This window comes from Miniopterus natalensis, chromosome 1 (assembly GCF_054644295.1).
Source record: "Miniopterus natalensis isolate mMinNat1 chromosome 1, mMinNat1.hap1, whole genome shotgun sequence".
Classification (NCBI taxonomy): domain Eukaryota; kingdom Metazoa; phylum Chordata; class Mammalia; order Chiroptera; family Miniopteridae; genus Miniopterus; species Miniopterus natalensis.
In genome coordinates, this window is record NC_142081.1 from 139,773,633 (window position 1) to 139,797,637 (window position 24,005).

General features: G+C 37.7%; 1 protein-coding gene across 4 annotated transcripts in view; it reads right to left on the reverse strand.

Annotated features, from left to right (window-relative positions):
- Positions 1–24,005, reverse strand: part of NPNT (nephronectin) — a 76,049-nt gene that overhangs the window by 40,397 nt on the left and 11,647 nt on the right. For 2 of the 4 annotated variants that reach the window (XM_087826244.1, XM_087826251.1), the window contains exons 3-4: positions 15,936–15,986; positions 1,823–1,915 (exon numbers count right to left, since the gene is read on the reverse strand). In XM_087826244.1, coding sequence (XP_087682370.1) covers positions 1,823–1,915; positions 15,936–15,986 — 144 coding nt within the window. The remainder of the gene's footprint in view (positions 1–1,822; positions 1,916–15,935; positions 15,987–24,005) is intronic. The other 2 variants (XM_087826249.1, XM_087826253.1) reach the window with 1 other exon arrangement.

The following is a 24,005-nucleotide window of genomic DNA, read 5'->3' on the forward strand; positions in this document are numbered from 1 at the left end:
CTGGAAAAACTGGTTTTTCTGAAAATACATGTGTGAACTGGTTTTTCTCATAAGTACATGGTAAACTGGTTTTCTGAATATAAGAGATACCCAGAGATGAATCCTTGTTCCAATAATATTTGAGTGTCTTTTGAAGCATATTAAAGTTGATGATGCTCTCCAAGTAAATTTAAATGAATTTCTCTGCAATCTCAACAGTAGCTATTTTGAATAATCTTCTTTGTATAAATTCCTGGCATCGGGACAACAAGTTTTATGGTGCTGACATATTAATGAAACCTCTGATGGTTTATGTTCATCACTTTTAAAGAAGAAGCTGGGACTCTAAGTCGAACACTAATAACTCAGTAATCAGAACCCAACATGCTGGTGTTTGAGAAAGGCAAGAGTAGGAAAATCAAATGGATTTTTAAAAGAGTAAACTGAGATAATAAGAACCCCATTTATTAAAAAAAATACTACCCAGGTATGTTAGATGAATTCCAAGTTTAAAAATATAATTAGAAAAGAAGCATTGGAAAAAATTAGTTATCAATCAAGCAGCAGATAACCTAGAAGACCCTTTAGAATAACAGCTTGTCCTATCATTGGACAAGTCACATTTTACTAGCACGATTTCATCTGACAGTGCAGGAACAATTACATATACCTTCAAACATCAGTGTTCTGGATTGTTGTGAAAACTATGTCTACAAATCATGAGTTTACATGACACACCTCAAGGAGTATCAGATACTAAAGAATAAGACTGTTTCAACAATATCATTTCTGTATCAGGTGAGGTCAAGTTCATATCTATGGGAAAGTTAGACCCCACATGAGTGTTTCATTTGACATTTAAAATGGTAGGGAGTATTACGTTAAATAATAAGTTAAAAACTGACTCTTTTGTCCCTGTATCTTTCTAGTGAAATCTAACCATATCTTTTCTTTATTTGTTTTTTGTATTTTTTTTTCCCTAATGGTAGGAAGTTTTTGGTGAAAAAGACAAGCCTTGCCAGACTTGTTAACATGAGCCAGAGGATCACATTTCCAATAATATTTTCTTCATCCCATACTAAATTGGTAGAAAGGACATGAATTCTACAGACAATAGCTCTAAGTTGACATAGTAGGTCTTTTACCAATTAATTCTATGAACTTGGATGAGACACTTAGTACCCCTGATAGCTCTTCAAATAAAAAATGAAGTAATACATTATTTTTAACGCCTTAATTATAATAAGTACTCTACCGCCTGATGTTTTTGTAGTGATGAAAATAGATAACATATGTAAATTACCTGGGGCACGGTTAGTGCTAAATAAAGGTTTGCTTTTACAAGCAACTGATGCCAATTAAAAGTAACAGAGGAACACTGCAAACTGGCCAGCAGGTAAAGGGATTTAATCACAAAATCTAAGAGCTCAGAGTTTGAAAGGACCTCGAAATGTTAAATCACACTTCCTACCTGACTGAGTATTAAGGTGTTTTCAGCTAATTGGGTCCAAGGAGCCTAACTAACGATTTGCTAAGGCTTCCCCACTAGTTAGTGGCAGAACAGGAGCAGCAGAAAGAAAGGCTTCTAACATTACTGACTCTACAGTGCTCTTTTTCAAAGTGCATTTTAATCATTAGCAGTGAATAGGATGAAATTCTTTTAATTGTTCCGCAATGAAATAAATTTTAAAAGTTACCATTATTATATCTCCATCTTTCAGCAAATAGCCGCTCAAATATGCAGGATAACAGTCATGGAAAAGAGGCTGGGTGTGAGAAAGTAACATTTTTATATCAGGCAGGAGGGGGCTCATGACTGTTCACTGGGTCACGCTTTCCCTACCTTGATTGCAGGTTTTGCCGGCATATCCAGGATGACACTTGCACTTGTTTGGTCCGATACATTCACCATGTTTGCATTGTGGTTGGCACACAGCTGTGAAAGAGAATATCATGCATTAGTTCTAGATCAGCAGAATATTAATCATATATTATATACATCATGTACTAGCTTACTAATAAAAAAAATAATTAAGAACTTGTAAAAGAGTAGCAGAAACATACAAAATTACTGTGTCCTAGGGTGGTAGGCACTGTCTTGACTACATATTAACACACGTGTGTTATGTACATGTGTGTGCGTATGTGTCTCACTTCAGGATGAACAATTTGCTAAACTTGAAGACAATACTAGTCAGAAAAATATGTAAAACTATGCACAAACACAACTGATGTTTGTCGATAGTTATAACTTTACAATAACCTGTACTCATCATTTCAAACTCAACACAAAGATATTGTTTAACACAAAGATACTTAACACAAAGATATTGTTTAACTCCAGGTAAATTGCTTGAACTCCAGGTACATTTCCAATTAAATAATACTATTTTATTGGAAACAGCATTTCTTCGTACAAAATGGTTTAAAATAAAATAAACACCCAAACTCAGTATTTTTGGAATTTCAACTTAAGAAGACCTCTGTCATCTTGGCTCTTTCTTAACCTTAGGTGCATGGCAGTTGCTCATCAATCTATAATGGCTTTTCTATGGCCTATCACAACGAATAAAAAGATCTATTTTACATTTACTATCTAACATCAACTGAGTTTATCTTCCCTCAAGTCCCCAAAATGCAATAAAATCATCACTCAAGTCTTTTCACAGTCTTTGATTCCTGCCAAGATACTGCTTAGAATTTTTCTGTAAACTCTATACCAGTGATTCTCAGCTGTGGGGATTTTTGCCCCCTACGGGACATTTGGGACATATGGAGACATTTTGGTTGTCACACTGGGGAGAGGGTGCTACTGGCATCTAGTAGGTACTGCTAAACATCCTACAGTGCTCAGATGGCACCCCCTGCCCTGAAAACAACAACAACAAATTATCCAGCCGAAACTCTGATGGTGCCAGACTGAGATCAAGGTTTCATGGTGTTATGCCAAATACCAGAGTGGATGAAAAACATTGTATAGCATGGTCACTGAGTTTGCAGTCTAGATAAAGAGACAAAACAAGCTTGTTTTTAATTCAAGGCATTTACTTATGAGCAAAATAGGTGACATATGAAATTGCACACGAGCATATCCATATGGATTTGTACAGAGACCTGAGTTGGATCTTGAAGCTTAGGTAGACAGAAAAGGAAGACTATCCAAGGTAAGGAGAACTGTGCAGCAAAGCAGACCATTTATTTAGGGGACACTGAGGAGGCCTGTCAACCTAAAACAAAGGGGGGGGGGCGTAAATGCAGGTAGAAGTAGACAATCTTAGATTGAGTGGTATCAGATGATGACGTTCCCTCAGTTTCAGACAGAGGAATATACACTTTATCTACAGGAAATGGAAAGTTTAACACCATCAGTGGAATTAACTGATAAAAATCAACACTCAGGGAATATTAGCCTGGTATGTTGACAGGACGGGAAAGAGTCCAGTTGACACGAGGAAGGCAGGAAGGCACGATTTGTTTTTGAGACAGGAAGAGATGGGCTTCAGTAACCGCTGAATGAAGAGCTGGCGCGTCCTGAAACCCAGAGGGAATGGGGTCAGCAGTGACCCTGAGTTTTCAAGTCTCAACACCTGTTCCTTCCCCTATTGGCTCAGGCTGTTCTCTATTCTGGGATATGCTCCCAGTTTCTGGCAATTCTCAAACATCATTTCCTTCAAAACGCTAATATTCCTGTGAAACTGATGTGCAGGTTATTTTTGGTGTTTTCTGCACTTCCTCCCTCACTCTCACCAACCCTCCTCTCACCTGGACTCCCCAGGCTTATCTGCCAATTTTACTTTCAGGCCCTTCCTGTCTACTTGTCACTCCAGCTGGACCCTGTGCCACTAGTGATCCTTAGACAGTGCTGGTCAGCAGGTATTTAATTTTAAAACTTGCAGAAATAAAGGATTAGAAGAATGGAAAGTGTAAATGGTAGAGAAATGTGCTTAGAAAATTCTTAAAATCTGATTTTAGACATGGCATGAAATTCAAAGGGAAGCAATTTTTTTCAGAACTGTAAGAAGAAATGGGCTCTCTAGGAGTGCCTTCCAATACAACTTTTCAGTAAACTGTGCACCTGGTAGATGGTTTAGATGCAGTTTTTAAAACATGTCCCAGAAATAAGCCATTTTTAAATGTAATTTTCTGGTCCTATCACCAAGAATCACAAGTTAAAAAAATTTTTTTTAAACTTAAAAAAAACCCAAAAAAAACATGTTCCATAAATCTTAACAATTATATATAAATACAAGCTGAATAATTTGGGTATCCCTGAGGCACCCAGACTGCCATATTAAAAAAAAGAAGAAAATAATAATAATAATAAACATCTCAAAATCAGTAAATGTAAGTCAAGGTAATCACCTCTCAAAATAAATGGAATTTGAAAAAAACAAAAATGTAGTTTAGAAAGTACCAGTTGAAAACATAAAAAAGTTGCCCTGGCCAGTGTGGCTCAGTGGTTTGAGTGTCAGCCTGCGCACCAGAGGGTCAAGGGTTCAATTCCCAGTCAAGGACATGTACATACATGGCTTGCAGGTTTGATTCCTAGCCCCAGTCAGGGCGCCCCTCTCACATCAATGTTTCTTTCCCTCCCCCCCCCCCGCCCCCCCCATGCTCACTAAAAATCAATGCGAAAAAAATATACTTGGGTCAGGATTAACAAAAAAACACACACAAAAACATGAAAAGTTTATTTGCAAGAGAACATTTTTATGAAATAGTTCAACCTGAGGCCCCAGGCCACCTTTTGACCCCAACCAGCTTGATGGCTATCCATTTATAATGCTTTCAGGTACTTTATAGGAACAAACATTTTTATTGTCTCCCTCCCTCTCATTGTTTGTTCTCAGCAGAGGGCCCTAATCTTGGGGACATCAAATGCACACATTCCAAAGGCCAAGGCTGTTAATGTTTCTTCCATGTTTAGGGAGTCAGTATTTTCAAACTGCGGTTTGCACGTCTACCCAACAGACTATTCACTGAAGTAACCAATGACCTATTTATTATTCAACAGCTATTAAATGGGATAGGATAGTCATAATGTTGATATAACCAATTCTCTTACAAAAAGAAAATGCTCTTAAAAATGATGTACAAAAGTCCTTTCTCCTATTACTTTGCTGGCCTTAGGTCTGCCATGGAATTCAATAAATATGTATTGAACATGTGTTATGTCTAATGTATTCCACTAGCCAACTGTGGGCAAAATGAGAGTCACAGAGGATAGAAAAAAATCCACTATGAAACTATAATATATTGTCCAAAACTTAACACGAGCTGTGACAGAGCGTGAGATAAAAGGTAGGGGGAGGGGCAGATAATAACTGACTTTAGGTTCTGGAAAAGCCTCCTGTAGGAAACACAACCTGAGCAATGCCTTAGAGGTAAGAGGCAGAGACGCTGGGAAGGGAGACAAAGCCTCTGAGAACAGAAGTAAAGTTCAGGGGAAGGACAACAAAGAAGGTTCTCAGTGAGAGCCACGTGCTCTCCCTGAAGCTGTCATGTGAAGTGATTGTAACAGCAGAGAACAAAAGAAGGCCGGCAGATCATAAAAGGCAGAAATTGCTGGGTGCTTACCAATATCTGTTTTCCTTTCTTCATTAAAATAGAATGGCTTTTGGGGGGGAGGGGGGATGAGTCCTCCCTGGCAGATATGGGTAGCCAAGCAACTACATTCACATCAATTATATGTGAACAGTTACTGGGTGGGGCATTTGCAATGCTACTTTAAAAGGCCCTGCCCTGTATGCTTCTCTGTCTTCTTGCCTGAATATAGAAGGCACAGTGAACTACAGAGGCCACTGGGTACCACAAGGTAATCTTGAGAATGAAACAGGAGGCAGAGCAAGAAGTCATCATACTAAACCTAAATCTCCATCCTAGCAATTTGAGGCACTGTGCTTTGTGTGAACATGTTTGGACTTGCAGCCAAATGCAGTTCCTAGCTGACTATCCTTGAACACAAGGCTGTGGAATCTGGACTTAGTGTGTGTTCATCATCAAGCCAGCAAGTGCTTTCTCTGGATACACACTTAGCTTAGAAGTGTCGTGAACAAATCCTAGTAAAGAAATATAACTTGTCAAATTTATTTTATACCTATAAAAATGATAGGAGTATCTAAGAAACTTCACTTCTGTATATCTAAAACATTAGATTAGAAAATGCATATCCATATGGACACTAGAGAAAAATGATTCCCCACTTCTGTGTAAACTGGTCCACCTTTTGATAACCAGTCCACTGTAATGTGAGCTGTCAGTAGCTAGCCAGCACACACCAACCTTTACACCTGCTGTGGACAGCAGGCCAAGAAAAAAAAAAAAAAAAGTGGTCCTTTCTAGTAGTCCGTGTTACAGTGTTTTCCTAAAACCATCAAACATAGATAATACATTTGATTTGGAGAAAACAGCATATCTGGTGTTGCTACAAGTTAATCAGAAAATGCAGCGTTGCTTCTCCGACCTACACATTGATCAGCGACAAGAATTCTGGGTCATATTTGATGGCCCACTGTCCTCTGGCATCCACATGTGGTTTAGCAGCTCAGTAAAAATACAAGTCAGATGAAGACCACAGATAGTCAATGAATGACATATTTTTTACCCCAAAACTGAATGCCAGATTTAAGCTGAAATGGGAAAATCACACTCAAAATTTACTCTCTCACATTCCTGCAGTATAATCTCCAAAGTGCCCTTAATATAACCTCCAAGTCATTACTTTAACTAGAAAAATAAGAAGAAAAAACAAGTCTCAACTGGCAAAGCAAACACAGCTCTTTAATGTCACATGTCCAAGCCTCTTCTGTTCGCAATCTAATAAAATCTTACTCTTACACATTCACCCTAATGGATATAACTGGGGTTTTGAGAGTTGGACAGTGTTTTCAGATGCTGATATAAGTGGTGAGTTATCACATAAGTTAGGGGAAAATTAAGATTCCCACATCAGTTCTATATAGTATTTCTTACATAAACTAATCACACTGCAAGTCAAGTGCCAACATTTGAAAAAATAAAGACATGTTGAGATGCCCAAGCAGACGATGGCTGTGCAAAGTGACAAGGTAAAAGCTAACTCAACCTCAGGTGTGTGTGGTTAGTAACTTGAGAAGGATTTCCTTAATGTGCATAAGACTGTCTTTAGAGTCGTAGGAATCATTTGTAATTTTTGCAATCTACGTCATGTTGCTATTCATACATGGCACCACTAAAAGCAGAACAAAGAGCCTTGTTCTCTGGGGCATGTAATTCAGAAACAAAGGTGACACAGAAGTATGCAAGGGCAGGGCAGGAGAATGAATGGCTACCAAAATGGGAGATTTCAGAAAGCTCTCATTACATCTAACAAGTTTCAGAGAGCTCAGGTATGGACAGACTCATTGCAGGCGAACAGGAACATACAATGTGAAATATCTTTTTCAAAGAGCAACAATGGACCTTGGAAGAGAGAAAGTTGCTGAGAGAAGCATGTAACAACTCACTGCTGTATGAATGGGACCTGGAAGGAATGGAGGCAGAATGAATAGGGCTCCACTGGAAAGGGCCTGAGCCATCCCATATCATAGGCACACCAAGATCCAGAGGAAAGAATCCTACGGATTCCAAGATCTCTAGAAGAAAACAGAGCTCCAGCTCTCCTAATATCCTGTATTCCAGTGCTGATTATCCTATTTTCAAATTTAAATTCCTGCTGCAGTACAAACTGAAATCAAAGTGCCTCTGGTGGTTATCGCTATAAAATATTATCCATTAAATGCTCTCAGGAGTACAGAAGTCAAAACCACTTTTTAGGACTGATTAAATCTATCCTCATGATATCCATATAAGGCAGGACACCAACATTATCCTCATTTAGCAGCAATAAGTGAAAGCACAGAAGGTTATGCGACTTGCCTGATTTCGGAAAAATTTTCCTATCCAGGTCCATGGGCAGTCCGCTAGTTCAGATAAAGGCCTGGAAGCCCAGCAGTCTGAGGGCTTGGAAGGGAGGAGAGTGAGGCTATAGTAAAACGCTAAGCAGGAAAGGATGAGAGGGGTGCGTGGAGAATGCCAAGGGTGATTAAAGGCATAAAGGTATTTAAGATGCATTTCCAGGAAGGAAAAGTTGCAGTTAAGAACACGATCTATAATTTATGGAAATTAAAGTAACCCTGCCAGAAAATTTTAACATGAAATAATCTCTTTACTCCCTTGCTTGTTTTGTACCAAACCAGTAATGAAGTATAGACTCCCTATCTCTTCTGAAGTATCACTACATCTATGTTTTATTTTTGCCATCACATTTTATCTAAAATTATTTTTATTAAAAACTTAAACTATTTTTGAACTATCATTAAATATTAAGTCAACTGATTGATAATTTAGAGCATAAAGTTAAAATAAATAAGGGTATCTGGTCTATATAATACTGTCTTCCAGGGGCAGTCTGATAATAACTTTATTTTTATCTTTGGGAACATCCAAATCAGGCACATTTCAACTCTCATGACTTAACTTTCAACTCCTGAAGTGGCCCGAAGAAAATAGGTGCCTGCATCTGCATCTTTGCATCTCAAGCCAACATTTATCATAATTAAGCACTATCCCTTTCCACTGAAAAATCTCCTATTGAAGTGCTGTCCTTTTCAGTGGACTTGGAATTTTAGTCTTTCTTTCTGTTTCCATGAGTGGAATTTAGATTAACAGCAAATGAGAACTTCAGAAGACATAAGAACATGTTACTATTCATTTGGAAGTGTAAAGCAGGTTTTTGCTTGCTTGTTTTAAGTTAGGTAATGGTAGCAATGAGCACACTTAGCACCCAGATCTTTGTTTCCAAATACTATCCCACAGTGAAAGGAATTGGGACTGGGGCAGGGAGGCTGAAATATTTTGCTGTGATAAAAAGCACAGATGTACTCAAAGAATAACTAGAACATGAGAAAAGGTCACAGGAGCTTGCTTGGAGGGTTCCCACTGGCCAAATTTGGGATAATTTGAGCACCAAGTAGGAGAGTAAGTCAGAACAATTAAATAATAAAAGAATTCATGGGTCCAAGGTGATTCAAAAAGAAGAGAGCAGATCTCCTCTTCACAGAGAACATGTAGAAGGAATGATAGAATTTGAAAGACAGGATTTTTACAACCACCATTGAAATAACTAATTTGATCAAAAATTATCCATAGGGGTTAAAATTTTTCATTGGTTGGAAGTTTATTGGAGAACAAGATACTCAAACAGTTTCAATGTATGACCCCACAGATTACTTATGAATAATATAAAGACGATGGTGCCTTTCAGTGAAAAAACCAGGTGGACAGACCTTCATCATGTGACCAAACTTAACTAACATCACCAATAATGGAGCAGACTGACATTATGCACAATGGGAATGTTGTAACATATGATCACCTATGGAATATTCTTGCACAAAAAAGGTTTCAGCTAAATCTAACGATGATGAAACAATAGATAAATTTAGACTGAAATGTTCTACCTGGGATTCCTCAAAAATGTCAGTCACGAAGAAAAAAAGTAGTAGGACTGTTCTAAACTAAAGGAGGCCAAAGGGGAATGTCAAGTAAATGTAACATGAGGTCTCTGCTTGTCTCCTGACCAGAGAAAAAAATCATAAAACTAATTATTGGGACAATTGGGGAAATCTAAATATGGACTGTATATTACAGTATTTGTGTATCAATGTTACCTTTCTTAAGTGTGATACCAATATTGTGGTTTGTATGTAAATGTCCCTTGCAGGGATGAATGCTGAAGTATTTAGGCATGAAGTGCCATTATGCCTAAAAGTTACTTTCAAGTGGTTCAGATAGATAGGTAATACATAAATTAGACAGATAGACAGATAGATAGAACGCAGATGTATAATGTTAACAATTGTAGATAAAGAACATAGGGGTATTTACTGATTCTATACTTGCAACTCTTCTGTGGATTTGGAAATTTTCAAATATAACAATGAGAAAAATTTATAAACACAAGTAGGATACAAAGCATGCCTTGACAAACCAGGGCACTCTAGAGAAGGGGCTAAGAGTACGGATGCTCTACCACTTAGGAAATGTGTGAGCTATGGGATCACCTATCTTTTCTCTATGATGCTGATCCTGAGTTGAACCAGATGAAGTCACCAGCACATAGCACATATAGGACTTACTCATAGGTTTCTTGAGAAGATTAAATGAAAAAAAAAATCCAAATAAACTACTTAGTACAGTACCTGAGCTCAATAAAATGCCAGCTATGCTGAGGATTATAAGAATGACTGAGAGGAAAAGCTACAGTGTTTCACACACTATATTAAGAACTGGGGGGTATAAAAATCAATAAGATACCTCATCCTTAAGCGGGTAAGTCCAGTAAGGAGAGACAGAGGTAAGCACAGATGTCTTACTAGGTGCACATAAAGAATACGTAAGAGGAAGTTATCAATTACATAGATTTAAGAGAGTCAGAAAAGGTTTTGGGGAAAAAGGTAATGCTAAAAAATTTTTTTCTCAGAAAAGCAAATTTACAAGACACTTGCTTTCACGATGTAAGAATTCATTAGGATATAATGAAACACGTTAAAGTATTCCTTTTAGTTAAAAATTATTATATCTTTTTTTAGCTGAGGAGATGATGCTCTAATCTTGGGCAGGTTTACTGAGCAATCATTACAACAGGCCAGAAGAATTCTAATGTGACCATCATCACTTCTTTCAGCAACCAAAATCTCTATGTTTAAAACAATCACTGATACAATGAGCTGAGCCATATATGAACTATTTTAAAAATGAATAATTTTGTGACTGTGCATAGACTTATATGATGTGAAGCCACTGTCAGTTTGGTATACAGTGGTGTGTGTTTTTCCCTAAAGAAAACATTAATTCATTAATTGTTCCAAATTTATCACAGAAGTACCTTAAATAGAAATTTGGAAAAAACCTAAATGTTCATCCATAAGGGATCGGTTAAATCAATGTTGGCGCAATGACTTCTTGCTTCCAGTACAATGGATGTCAACAGGCCTCGGCTGCTATTCGGGGGACCTGAGTAACCCGTGGTTTTACCATGACATCTCACCCTCACTGACTCTTCGCCATGCTGACTTAGCTCATCATATGCGGTCAATGCCTTAGTCTGGCATTCGACCCTGCATTTCATGATCTGATTCCTGCCTTCCCAGGACACCAGGCTCATCTCCAATCACAGCTACGAAGACACCAACAAACTGAAGTTCTCAAGAAATAACACACTCTCATACCTGCATACTTTTACATGGGATGTCCTTCTTCCTCTCGTCTGCAGGACTAGCACCTAGACAGGCTTCAACGCTCAGCTTAAACATTACCATCTCCAAGGTTTGCCTTAGCCCTGCATCTGAGTTTGGAGCCCTCCCTCAGTGCTTTCATAAGCCTCTGTGCATACCTCTATCATCAATTATTTATATATGTTTATATTCATATATACATACACCATGCCGTGTCATCACAGCCCCTTTCCTTATCTAGCTCTCCCACTAGACTTTGAGCTCTTTAAGTACATAGCCCCTGCCCTGAAATAGCACAGTCTCTTGACAGAGACGGATCTGGCAGGTGTACAAGGTGTTTAAAAGAATATAGAAGAAGGAATTCCTCTGCAGAGAGGTGGGAGTAGGAAAAGTGCAGAGAGGTGGGAGTAGGAAAAATTCCAGGAAAGACTTGCAAGTGGAAATACGAGCTGAATCTTAAAGGGTGAGCAGGAATGCACCACACAGATGGGCGAAGAGCCTTCTATGCAGAATGAGCGGCAGAGGGGCTGGAAACGCAACGGCAGTCGACTGGGCCGGGGTCCCACAGCCAACAACAGTCCTTCAAAGCCGAGGCAGTTGTCAGCCGGGAGAGCCTCCTACTCAGAGAATCAGGGCTCTATCCATATTTGTGAACAACCAATGGCTGTAAGCAGGTGACACAGTCAGATTACATTCTATGTGTTTTCAAGCACATAAATTGATTTCTTTTTAGAGCCTTAATCAAGAGTTAAGATCTATGATATGGAATAAGGCTTAAGATAGGCAGAAAAATTAAATATATTCCTTTTCCCAATAAATGGTCTTTTCTGAAAAGCACAATCTGCTTATTAAGATTACACCTTCATCTTGTTTCTCCCTTTTATAAAAAAGTGTGTGGTCCTTCTACTTTCGTAAGTGTGCTGAGCTGAACTGGATGAGGCGTTGAGGAAGCTATTGCATGGGGTACAAAGACGTGGAAGACAGGCCCCAGCATCACAGAGCCTGGGTCTAGCAGAACAAATGACACAGATCCACGAATGACCACACCGTGGAGCAGTATGAGACAGGCTCCGTGCAAGTAGAGACAACTAAACATAGAGAAAGGAGAGGGGACCTCCTCCTGCTCACGTCAGGAAGGCGAGCGGAGGAGGTGGCCTTTGAGAGCGATCAGTCGGCTAATGTTCAGCATGTGCAGTTAAGCGAGAATATAAACGTCAAGAAAAGAAGTGTGGTCATTCATTCCTAACAGTTGTTCGCTTTTAGTTGAATATTTGCCCAGGATGAGCAGTGATGCTGACGTAAAACAGAAAAAAACAACAAAAGGTGGAGAAAAGGTATAACATTTATAAAGGGTGATTTTTTTATCAGCCCTGACATGAGCAAATGTTGAATTACTCATTTCTTTCTTCTGGAGGCCAAAAGAGTAAACTGGAAAGATTTTGTTTTTCAATAACCTAAAGCTATTAGATAACATTTCAGTCAAAATGTAACATAGCATTTTAGCTCCCCCAAAGTCTTCCCATACTGTGTAAAGCCGATTCTCTACGGGGGTAGTTGTGACGATTATCATGGCTGATAAAGTCGACGGTGGGGAAGGAAGGTTTGAGTAGGACAGTGGTGGACAGGTCATCGAATCACAGCCTGTGCCCTGCTCAGATCCCACCCCTGGGCTCCAGACCCCAGCACCCAACCACACACCAACCTCTCCACTTCAGTCTCGGAGCCCTTCGAGCATCCCCTGTGCAACACTGCCGTCGCCACCTGACTGTCTCCCGTGTCCTCTAGCTCCCCCAGGAACACACCGGAATCCCGGACGTCAGCTATGATTCCATCTTCCTCACTACTCACGACCGTCACCACCACGACCAGCCACCAATTTACTGAATGAACTAGGAGGAGCCAGTTACTGAGCTAAATGCTTTGTAAGTATTTTCTCTTCTGATCCCCATTAAAAAACAACCACCACCACCAAAAAACCCCCTATGAGATAGGCCTCTTATCTACATTTTACCAAAAAGGAAGCTATTGTTCAGAAAGGTTAGGTGAGTTTCTCAAACACACAGTTCATGGTAGCAGCCAGGCCTCTCTGTCTACGAAGCCCACACGCCCCCCACTGCCCGTCGCATGCCTCTCCACCTTTTCTCTTTAGTAGCCTTCAATCCTTTCCCTTCTCTCTCTGTTCCCACCACTACTAAAGAGAAAACCTAATTTCTCACCAGGTTTACTGTAACAACCTCTAGCCCCGAGCCTCAGATGGCTTTTCTTTAAATTGTCACTCAAGAAAACATTCAGAAATGGGCCCCAGAACCTCGGATGCCTACAGGTCCCAGGCATCTGCCCTGAAGACGCAAGCCACACAGTAAAAATGAAGTGCCTGCTCCTTCCCAATGGCGCAGCCGCTAAGCAAGTGACTCCAGCCCAACTCCTTGCTGCAATGCAGAGCTACCAATTTTCCAAAAAGCCTGATATCCACCCTGGCAACTATTTCAAAAAATATTAAAACACTCTGTAAGCGAAAACAAATCCACCTATATGCCGGATCTGAATCATTAGCTCCAGTTTATAATCTCTGAAATGTAAATTTGATTATTCAATGTCCTGCTTAAAATCTTTACAATGCTCCTCTACAACTTTGAGATAAAGGCCAATCTATTAAGATAACATTAAAGGCCTTCCATTAGTTGGACCATTCTTGCAGAGCATCTCTCATCAGATGACCTTCAAACACACACCCCAATGCTGGATTAGAGTTTTTACATTTCTTGGAATGCGCCCCTCACCCTGGCTTCTAAAGTTTTAATGCACTTTTCTGTCTGGCCAGCATGCCCTTCCCTTGACTAGCTCATCCCTCAGGATTTAGCTGAGCCACGAGTCCTTCACTCCTGGTCTGAGATCCACACCCCCGAGATATGCTCCTGCAGTGTCCTATCTCAAAACACATCTGTATCAAAACACACCTCTCATCAGCATTGTCATCATCTGCAGTGGTCGGCCCAGGATCAGGCAGGTAATAGCCCTCGATACAAATTTGTTGAGTGTATAAACCAACTGAACACCACTGAGCGTATGAAATCTTCCTTGATCTTCTCCAGTTGGAAGTGACTCTTTGAACATCCTTAATTCTTTATCCCTAACTCTTTCCTACTTTAGAATACTGGAAGGAATGAGACAACCATCGTACCAAATCAGCTCCTTGCAAGCAAGCGTCCACGTTTTCCCGATCTTTGTACCTCTCCCGGCACCTACCTTAACTCCTGGCCCCTCGTAAGCTCTCAGGTGTTTGTCAAACCAATCACAGTAACTCCAAATGCAATTTTGGTGTGTGAAATAAGTGTGTGTCAAATAAATCACAGTATCTCTAACTGTAATTCTACAATTCAACTCTAGTTCCTTCAGCTCCTTTTCCTTTGGTTAGGTGACCAAAACCGTACTCCACTCTGAGGTTTGCGAGTGGATATTAGAGAGGTGGGAAAGGCATGGTTCAGAAACACAGACAGCTATCCAATGAGAGTTTTCATTTTAGAAATGAATAATTTGAGAAACTTTCCACTTCCAATTGATTATTTTCAAAAGATGGGCAGGGTAAATGAAATGTGTTTAAAAACATATTATAATGTGGACACTATAGTGGACCCTAGTATACACTGTCACAGTTCATCTGTATTCTACATATTACCACACATGAACAGTAGCAAACGTATATTAAGAACTGTCTGCAGGAGGCACTCATAGCCAGCAACAATCTTGCACAGTAGGTTTAAAGAGTAGAAAATTGTGGCTCAGAAAAGTTAAATAAAATACCTAGTATCTCATGGTTGGTAAGTGACAGGAACAGGCCCTGTACCCGGATCTGTTGGTGACAAAGCCCACACTCTACTCTCTCTATGGCACTGCCTCCCTAACTCAGCCATAGCTAGTTAATTCTGTAACTGTGGTAATTATAAGATATAAACACTTTAAGTTTTTTAAGTCTCCCTGAAGAAATTCCTTAACTTCTATTTCTAGCACTACCAATTTTGTTCCCAAATGTTGCTATTAAAATCCTCTCTTTCATCTGTCAGGTTAAAGTACATTGTCTTCTTGGCACCAATTTCATTAGATAGAATTTTACATATTTCACCAAAATGTTCCACTGAAGTGTCATTAGGGTGACTTGTTAAGTGACATTATTCGCTTCCAAAAATGCTTTAAACAAGGAGTCCTTCATATAGCATAAGAATACTCGTTGGTGCTATTATAACATCATATATCTTTTATACAAAAAAAAATATTTCTTACCTGAATTTTTCCATGAAGAATTAATATGAATACAATTCTCTCAGGTTAATGATAGGCTGTTGTTAGTAATTTCATTTGGTGAACTTTGTGTGTTTTTTATTTGCTTCTTTAAGTATTAAAAATATAAACTGTCCTTTAGGTTAGAATGGAGGTCAATTTATTAGATTCATAAAACAAGAGAAAGCAATTGCAAACTGAAAGGGAAAAGTTTAATGTAATAACTGAAATAAAATTAACTTAGTATAATTATGAACAGAATAAACACATCTCTAAGGAATATAGTTCTCCCCCAAAAAAGCAACTCAAAAAAAAACATAACTAATATTAAGTTTTATCGATTAATTCTGTAAAGTTATTATTAGAAGTTATGCCTTTCGAGACATAGATTAGCCAAAATTATTTCAAGAAATATGTTCATCTAACCTTTGAGCTGGCACCTTATCTTGGCTATTCTCTGCCTTAAGACGTAGAAAGCTGCAAAACAAATGTCCAAAAAAAGAAATTCCAGATCTTTTCTCTGTAAGGAGGCGGGACTTGGGTATTTATCAACTTGTTACATTCCCGGAGACTTACACATATTCAACTTTCAGTGCTTTTCTGAAACAAAAAAAAAAATCTAGGACATGTTTAAAATAGTAATATTTTAGTCACCATTTTGTCATTAGAAAACATTTTGTAACAAAAATATTAAACAATAATTGAAGTTGTGCTATTCTTTCATAGTCCAAATTCTAAATTAAAATATTTCAGACCTTTTGTAACACTGTACCTTCCAATCCAATTTTTCATTTTCAGAATATTAATTTTTGGTTCCAAGAGACAGTATCCTTTTATTTAAATGAGGGTTGGACAAAGTATCTGAAAAAAATTAAAGCCTTCAATCAATTAGTAACCAGGGCTGGTAGCTTTTTAATTGATACATCTTTACTTACCTGTTTTCTTACATGTTGTGTGTTCCCTTTTCTCGTCAACTTTGGGGAAGAAATGTTAAGTTTTTTTCTTTCCTTCCACAGTATTTTCCTCTTGCATGGCTGCTTTGGTTGTTCATAGAAACAAGAAATACCCTGAAAGCTCAGCCCTTTCACTTAAAGATACATAAATAACCCAGTTTAATGAAAGTAAATGGAAGAAACTTGAAACATGACTAATAACGGTCAGGGTTCAACCAGCCTTGAGGCCCTAGAGGTAAGGGAAGAGATGATTTTATTCTTCCCCTTTTGGATCAACATCTTCCCTCTTTAAAGCATAAAATACTCACTTTAACTTTTGATTTGTGTATTTACTTGTAGAATTTAAAACTAGGTGAATGGAGCCTTCTTTTGGGTACTAGCAGAAGAAAAAAATTCTAAGTCCAATTTGATTCAAAGGAAGTAATAATTAAGTATCAGTCCAGAATGACTGCTCTATATTTTTAAAGGCACAAATTATACTTAATTGTTAGAGGCTTTTTTTTAATGTTGGTTAGGGTTATAAGAAATTAGTGTTTTGTTTTGTGTGTGTTTTTTACTGTTGTTAACTTCAAAAGAATTCACCATACCTTGACGTTGATACATTCCTTAAAATAGAATAATGAAGTATATCAGGTACAATCTAAGCAAAAAGCTGAAAATAAATCAAAGCATAAACTAAAAATAAGATTCCAGATCACATGTTAAGAAAAACTGTTTATAACAATGGTTATATATAAGAAGGGAAAAATATAAAAGGATACCGTTTCTTTAATACTCTTTAATTGCCAATTTTGAATAATCTGATTTATGAAGAAAAACATAATAAATGATTTTAAACAAAAGTTAAACAACTCAATAAAGAATAGCAAACATCATTATTTTCTAACTAATTATATTAGTACCAAGCAGTCAAACAGTTCTGTATAGTTTATTTTCATTCTATAATATCTTAAGTTGGGTCACATTTCTCCTACTTAACATAAATCAGCCCTGACACACAGAGACTTAATAAATTTTATGATATCAATGTGTATATCCATTTTAGCATGAAATTTTAGCCACTATCCCATATTTTAACATTTGCATTTTAAAACTATACAAAACTGCATTTAAAATAAAAGCAAAGTTAATCCTGGAATCAATTATTTCCAGGAAGTTTCTGGGGTCTATTCTCTATTGACACATAAGGAAATTTTCATAGGCAACCATCACCACGGCTCTTGTGAAAGTTGCCAAAATAAATGCCTTACATGTATTTTTTTGTGAGAAGCACTAAAATAGGATTCATTAGTGGCACCTAATATAGACGATCCTGTCCCATTTTCTCCCAATAATGTTTTCTCTACAGCCAGTGGAAAACAGCCACAGTAGTAAATATGTGCAATGTTCCCAGCGAACCCACTTATTACAGTTTACAAACCTAGAGCTCTCCAGAACCCCTGCTTAGATACACACACCCGAGGCTTCTCAGTGACGCTGTGCACTTCGCTGAGGGTTCTCAGAGATGACAGGCATAGTTGAAAATAATAAGCACTCTGATGATTTTATGAAACTGTGACTAATATAAACCAGAGAAACTAAATTATGCAGGGATTACTTCTTGCCTGCTAAACACAAGTTTATAGATTTGGAGTCAATCCTGGGCTTTGGACAGTGTTAAAGAAAATGAAGGCGAAAACACCCTAAGGAACTGAGCCCTCTTACGATCCAAACGTAAGCCTATCATCTGGTGTATAGTTTAATTTACTGTAAAGGATTATAAAATGCCCAAATATTAGGTCAATCATAACCTTTGTAAAAGGAATTTTAAAATGCTTCAGGCTAAGATAATTGATGCAATTACCACATGGTTCAGAGGGGACTCACACAGCCTCTTAAGCATAAAGCCTAGCATAACATAGACCTCCTTCCAGGTGACACATGCCAGGTACATGCATGGAAGGGAACAGTCCTCTCTGATACTCTACAATTACCTCTCAACCCTAGTGCTCAGCTAGAAAAAGTAGTAACTCTAAACAGTTCTCCATTCCCCAACCTTAAATTTCATGCTATATTTCTCATTGTCAAAAAGTTAATATTAACTAGACCACCAATTTATACCATACACAAGAATAAACTCAAAATGGATAAAAGACTTAAATGTAAGTCATGAAACTACAAATCCTAGAAGAAAACATAGGCAGCAAAAATCTCAGACATCTCTTGTAGCAATATTTTTGCCAATATATCTCCTAGGGCAAGAGTAACAAAGGGTAAAATCAACAAATGGGACTACATCCAAATAAAAAGCTTCTGCACAGCAAAAGAAACCATCAACAAAACGAAAATGGAACCCACTGTACGGGAGAACACATTTGCCAATGATATATCTGATAAAGGGTTAATTTCAAAAATATATAAAGAACTTATATAACTCAATACTAAGACAAACAGCCCAATTAAAAACATAGGCAAAGGACCTGAATAGACTCTTCTTCAGAGAGGACATACAGATGGCCAAGAAACATATGAAAAAATGCTCAATGTCAGTAATCATTAGAGAGATGTAAATTAAAACTATAATGAGGTATCACCTCACACCCGCCAGAATGCCTATCATCAAGAGATCAACAAACAACAAGTGCTGGTGAGGGTGTGGAGAAAAGGGAGCCCCTGTGCACTATTAGTGGGAATGCAGACTGGGGCAGCCAATGAGGAAAACCACAAAATTTTGAGTTACCTCAAAATTAAAAAAGGAACTGACATTTAACCCAGCAATCCCATTTCTGGGAATATATCCTAAGAACCTGAAACACGAATCAGGAAGAATATATGCACCCTTATGTTCATAGCAGCATTATTTTCAATAGCCAAGATCTGGAAACAGCCCAAGTGCCCATCAGTAGATGAGTGGGTAAAAAAGCTGTGGGATATTCACACCATGGGATACTACGCAGCTGTAAAGAAGAAGGATCTCATACCCTTTGCAACAGCATGGAGGGACCTGGAGAGTATTATACTAAGTAAAATAAGCCAGGCAGAGAAAGACAAATACCATATGATCTCACTTATATGTGGAAACTAATGAACAACATAAATTGATGAACAAAATAGGACCAGAGGCATGGATACATGGAGCAGGCTGACAGATCTCAGAAGGGAGGGTGTGGGGGGGGACTGGAAAAATTTAGCCAAAGAACATGTACGCATAGCCCACAGACACAGACAACAACGTGGTGAAGGCCAGGGGGCCACTGGATGAAGGGGGAAAAAGGGGGGAGGGGGTGCTGGACATCTGTAACAGTGTCAACAATAAAAAATAATAATAATAATAATAAAGTGAATGACAGTGAAAAAAATGGCAAATGCTATTCATAGGCAACTATTCAGCTCTGTATATTTATAACATCAATATCCAGGACAACAGATCCTATAAATAGCAATTTAAGTAAGAATTTGAATGATCCCAACTTTTAGTCCACTACTTTATAAGTATTAAAGCTATAGAAATCATCAGACTTTAATACAAGATCAGAAAAGAGAACATTTAACAAATCTAGAAATTATTTCTTCATAAATTTATGTTTTCTTCCTTCAATTTAATTGTTTCAAAAACAATTCTGCCTTATTTAAGAAATGAAACTACACATGAAAATGTCTTAATTCTTGGCCATATATAGACTTCAAGATACAATGAACCTTTTGATTCACCGATGATTTTAAAATTCGATCCAAGGGTAAAAGGACCTTGAACCATTACCCAGTAGAAACTATTACCATAGTAAGTGCATAAAATATAAAGTCAACTCTAAACACTCACATACATTAAGGAATCCAACTAAGCATGAGCTGCAATTTGTGTTTTTCTATTATTTGCTATTTGTTGGAATGCAAGCATAAGGCAGATAATTACCAAGTACCTACAAAATCTTAGCACTGAAGTAAAATAGGATGTACCGAGGTTTAAAATATATTTTGAGTGCCAGGAAGCTTATATTTGAAAAGTTTATCCATAAAGTTAGTTTCTGTAAATTTAGCAACACGCACCTTTGACCATTTAGGGATCTTTCATAGACACTGAGTTTGAGAACTCTGATTTATGAAAACAAGGCCAAAGATTTTGAAAAACAACATTGTTTTTGGCAAAGTAGGCCTAAATCCAGAAATACCTAATTTTTCCTTCCTTTGTGTATATTAGCATAAATTTAAACTGTGATGACATATTTCCTAATATTTCAGAGTAAGTCAGTAATATCTGCAAAAGGCAACCCTAACCTTGTGATCTGATGTTATAATAGGAAAACAATGTTGGTTTGAAGAATTTCTATCATTCATCTACAGCAGCAACTTTCAACCTTTCCCTCTCATGGCACATAGGCTAATTACTAAAATTCTGAGGTACACCGAAAAATATATTTTTTGCCGATCTGACAAAAAATAGGTATAATTTTGATTCATTCACACCAGACAGCTATTGTGTTGGCTGTTGTTATTTTTTAATTTGACAATCTAAGGGAAAAGAGGTCAGTGCCCCTGACTAAATAGCTAGGCATTGCATGTTTTCAGAATTCTTGTGGCTCACCGGTGGAAAATCGCTGATCTACAGAACAGTTAAAGAGAAATTGACCAAATGAGGTGGTCAGTATTAAAATTTAATTGACTCTTCATTATCCACATGGAAATCACCTACAGCAAAAGCTTAATCGAAAACTGGCTCTCCCTCGACATCTAGCACCTACCAAGGCTGTCTCCAGCCTTAAGTTAATGTACATCAGGAAATGAGGACTTCTAATTACATATAACTAGGAAAAAACCTGTTTCTTCTCAAATTAAAGTACCATATTCTATAGCTAAGAAACCGTTCTGATTATGCAGATCTTTTTCCTTCCATGAGAGTTAAGAAAAACAAGTTGACTTAACATTGTTTCATCAGACTAAGTTAAAACTAAAATTCTTGAGAGAATCTAAGAAAGAACATGGAATGAACATAGAGATATTTGTCACTATTTTATAACACATACCAACACATAATCTAGGTTTTAGTGTACTCCTGTATGCTGGCTTTATTAGGAATTTTATTAGGAATCCTATTATGACCCTAATTCTCTCTTTAATTATGCACCAGTAGTAATTAAATGATGAAATCAGCAAACTTAAAAAAAAGGCTTTAGTGCATTAAAATGAAAAATTTCTTTATATTTGATATTACTTAATGAAACTCTGTCCTATAACACACCAATTTGTCAGTAAATCGGTGTACCTTTTGCAACTAATTTGCCCTGGTCAGGTCCCAGGGATGCCCTGTCAATCACATCAGGCCTCTGCTATCGGTATTTTCTATGGTTGTGCTCAGTGATTAATATCACTTTGAAATTTTTTCAAGCCAAATTATGTTGGCTATGTCTTCGAGAACTGATCATTTCTTGGTTCCCATGAAGAAGGGAAAGATGTTGGCCCTGCCAATGTAAAATCTTCATTTCCTTTCCAGATTGATAAGGTTAAAAATTCTTGGACAGGTTAGATTCTTGGTTGGTGCTGATCTAGGGCATGTGTGCATCAGAGTTTCAGGTTCCTGTGTCCCTGGGTCTTCAGGAGTGGGTGGAAATCAGCCCTTCCTCACAGTCCAGTGAAGAAGAGTTAAGTTTGGGTGTGGAAGGGGACATGAGTACTTATCAAAGGCTCTGCTTTTGACTCTCTTCAGGCCTAAGTGGCTTATTTAGAGCAGCCCTCCATGAGATCCAGGTGAACTAGCGTAACAACTAAGGGGGTCCTGTTGGCTCCTGTGCATATCTGTAACAATCAGGAGCTTTGGGGAAATGAGCACTGCCAAGATTTTGTTGTTCCTGGGTTAACTGGCTCTTATTCCACATAACAGTATATGTAGGATAAATGATGCCTAAAAGAAATGTTTGTGCCTCACCTCTTACCCCAAGCTATAATTTTCATGGAAATAAGAACATAGCAAAATGATCATGATCTAATATATAGATGTCCAATGAATACAAAAATAATAGCTCATGTAAAACTGATATAAAAAAATTTCCCACTGATTTCTTTGCAGAACCTCACACTGGATCCTAGGAGACACCTCTCTGGACTCCATTCAGGATGCCTCTATGTACCAACTCCATCAACTGACTGATGACAACTGATTTTTAAAATATATGAACTAAAACTAAAGCAAAAGTATATGGACTGGCCTTTCATTAACAATACAGCAAACTTCAGGACGTTGTTAGAGATCCTAACTTGAAACCGTCTTGTCTAAACCAGAATTGTCCATAAAGCCCTAAACAGTTTACCCAGCACAGCCAGATATTCTGGAGCTGGATCCACCTGAGGCATCGGAAAGCTACGAGCATAGATAATGCTTCTTACACAGCATATAAGAGCATTCCATGCACTTTTAGAGTAAGGGCCCCCCCCTAAGGTTGGAGCATCTTCTACGAAACAGCTTTAAAAACCAACACTGGCTGGCTTCATGGTAGAAATGTCACTGTCCCCTTCCACTCCGTCATTCGCTCCCACCCTATGAAGGACCTACATAAAAGCCTTCTTTGAAAACCATATTGGGAAAAGCCATAATTTCCCCAAGTAAATGGTCTGCTTTATCCCTACGAACAACATGAATTATATGAGTGATAACACTTCCCTTTATTTACCCTCTGGCTACCAGAAGTGAAGAGCCAAATTACAAAACATATGTAGGATCCTATGGCATATACATCTGCACTTTAATAACTCTCTTCCCAACATCTCACCTTTTATTCTGTCCTTTCTTTGTTCTCGCTCTAGACCTTGTTGATTCTATTTTCCTAGTTTATTGCACGCTTTCCTGGAAGACACCTCACATCCTTCCCGACACAAGGGAAGACATAAATTCAAAGAAATCAATTCTATTTTATCTTTTAAGGTATTTTCTAAGAAATCAAAAATTGAAAGTGGCTCAACAGAAGGTTTCTACTTTGTAATATGGCCAATGATGTAATCTCCTTTAAGTTGCATATTTTACATATGAAAATGTATAAAAATAAAACAAGAGGTCTTTAATTACTGTACTTATGTACAAATAGAATGTCTCTAGAAATCTCCCACATCTAAATGTATAGAACAGTGATGATGAATCTGCAGAGATATTCACTGCAGCGTATTTCATAAAAACGAAATATTGAAAACCACCTAAATGTGTATAAATGGGGTTTTTTAATATTAATTATGGTATACTGTGCAGCCATTTCAAAGAATGAGTCAGATTTACATGAACTGATAAGGACTAGCCTCCAAAATGTAATATTATATAAAATAGAAGATATAGAACAATTCTCACTTTATGCTAGTATTTTACGAACAAGGAAAATTTTTAAAATGCTTAGAAATCTCTGTAAAGATCAATAGGAAATAATTCCTGGGGGTTGGAACTAGGTGTCAGAAAAATTGGGAAGTCAGAAAGACTTACCTTCACTGCCTTTTCTCTCTCTCAACCTGAGTCTTTTTAATTTTTTACATATGCATGTGTTTCTTGTTTTGTTTTAATTAGACAATTTAATATGTAATTGGGAGAAGG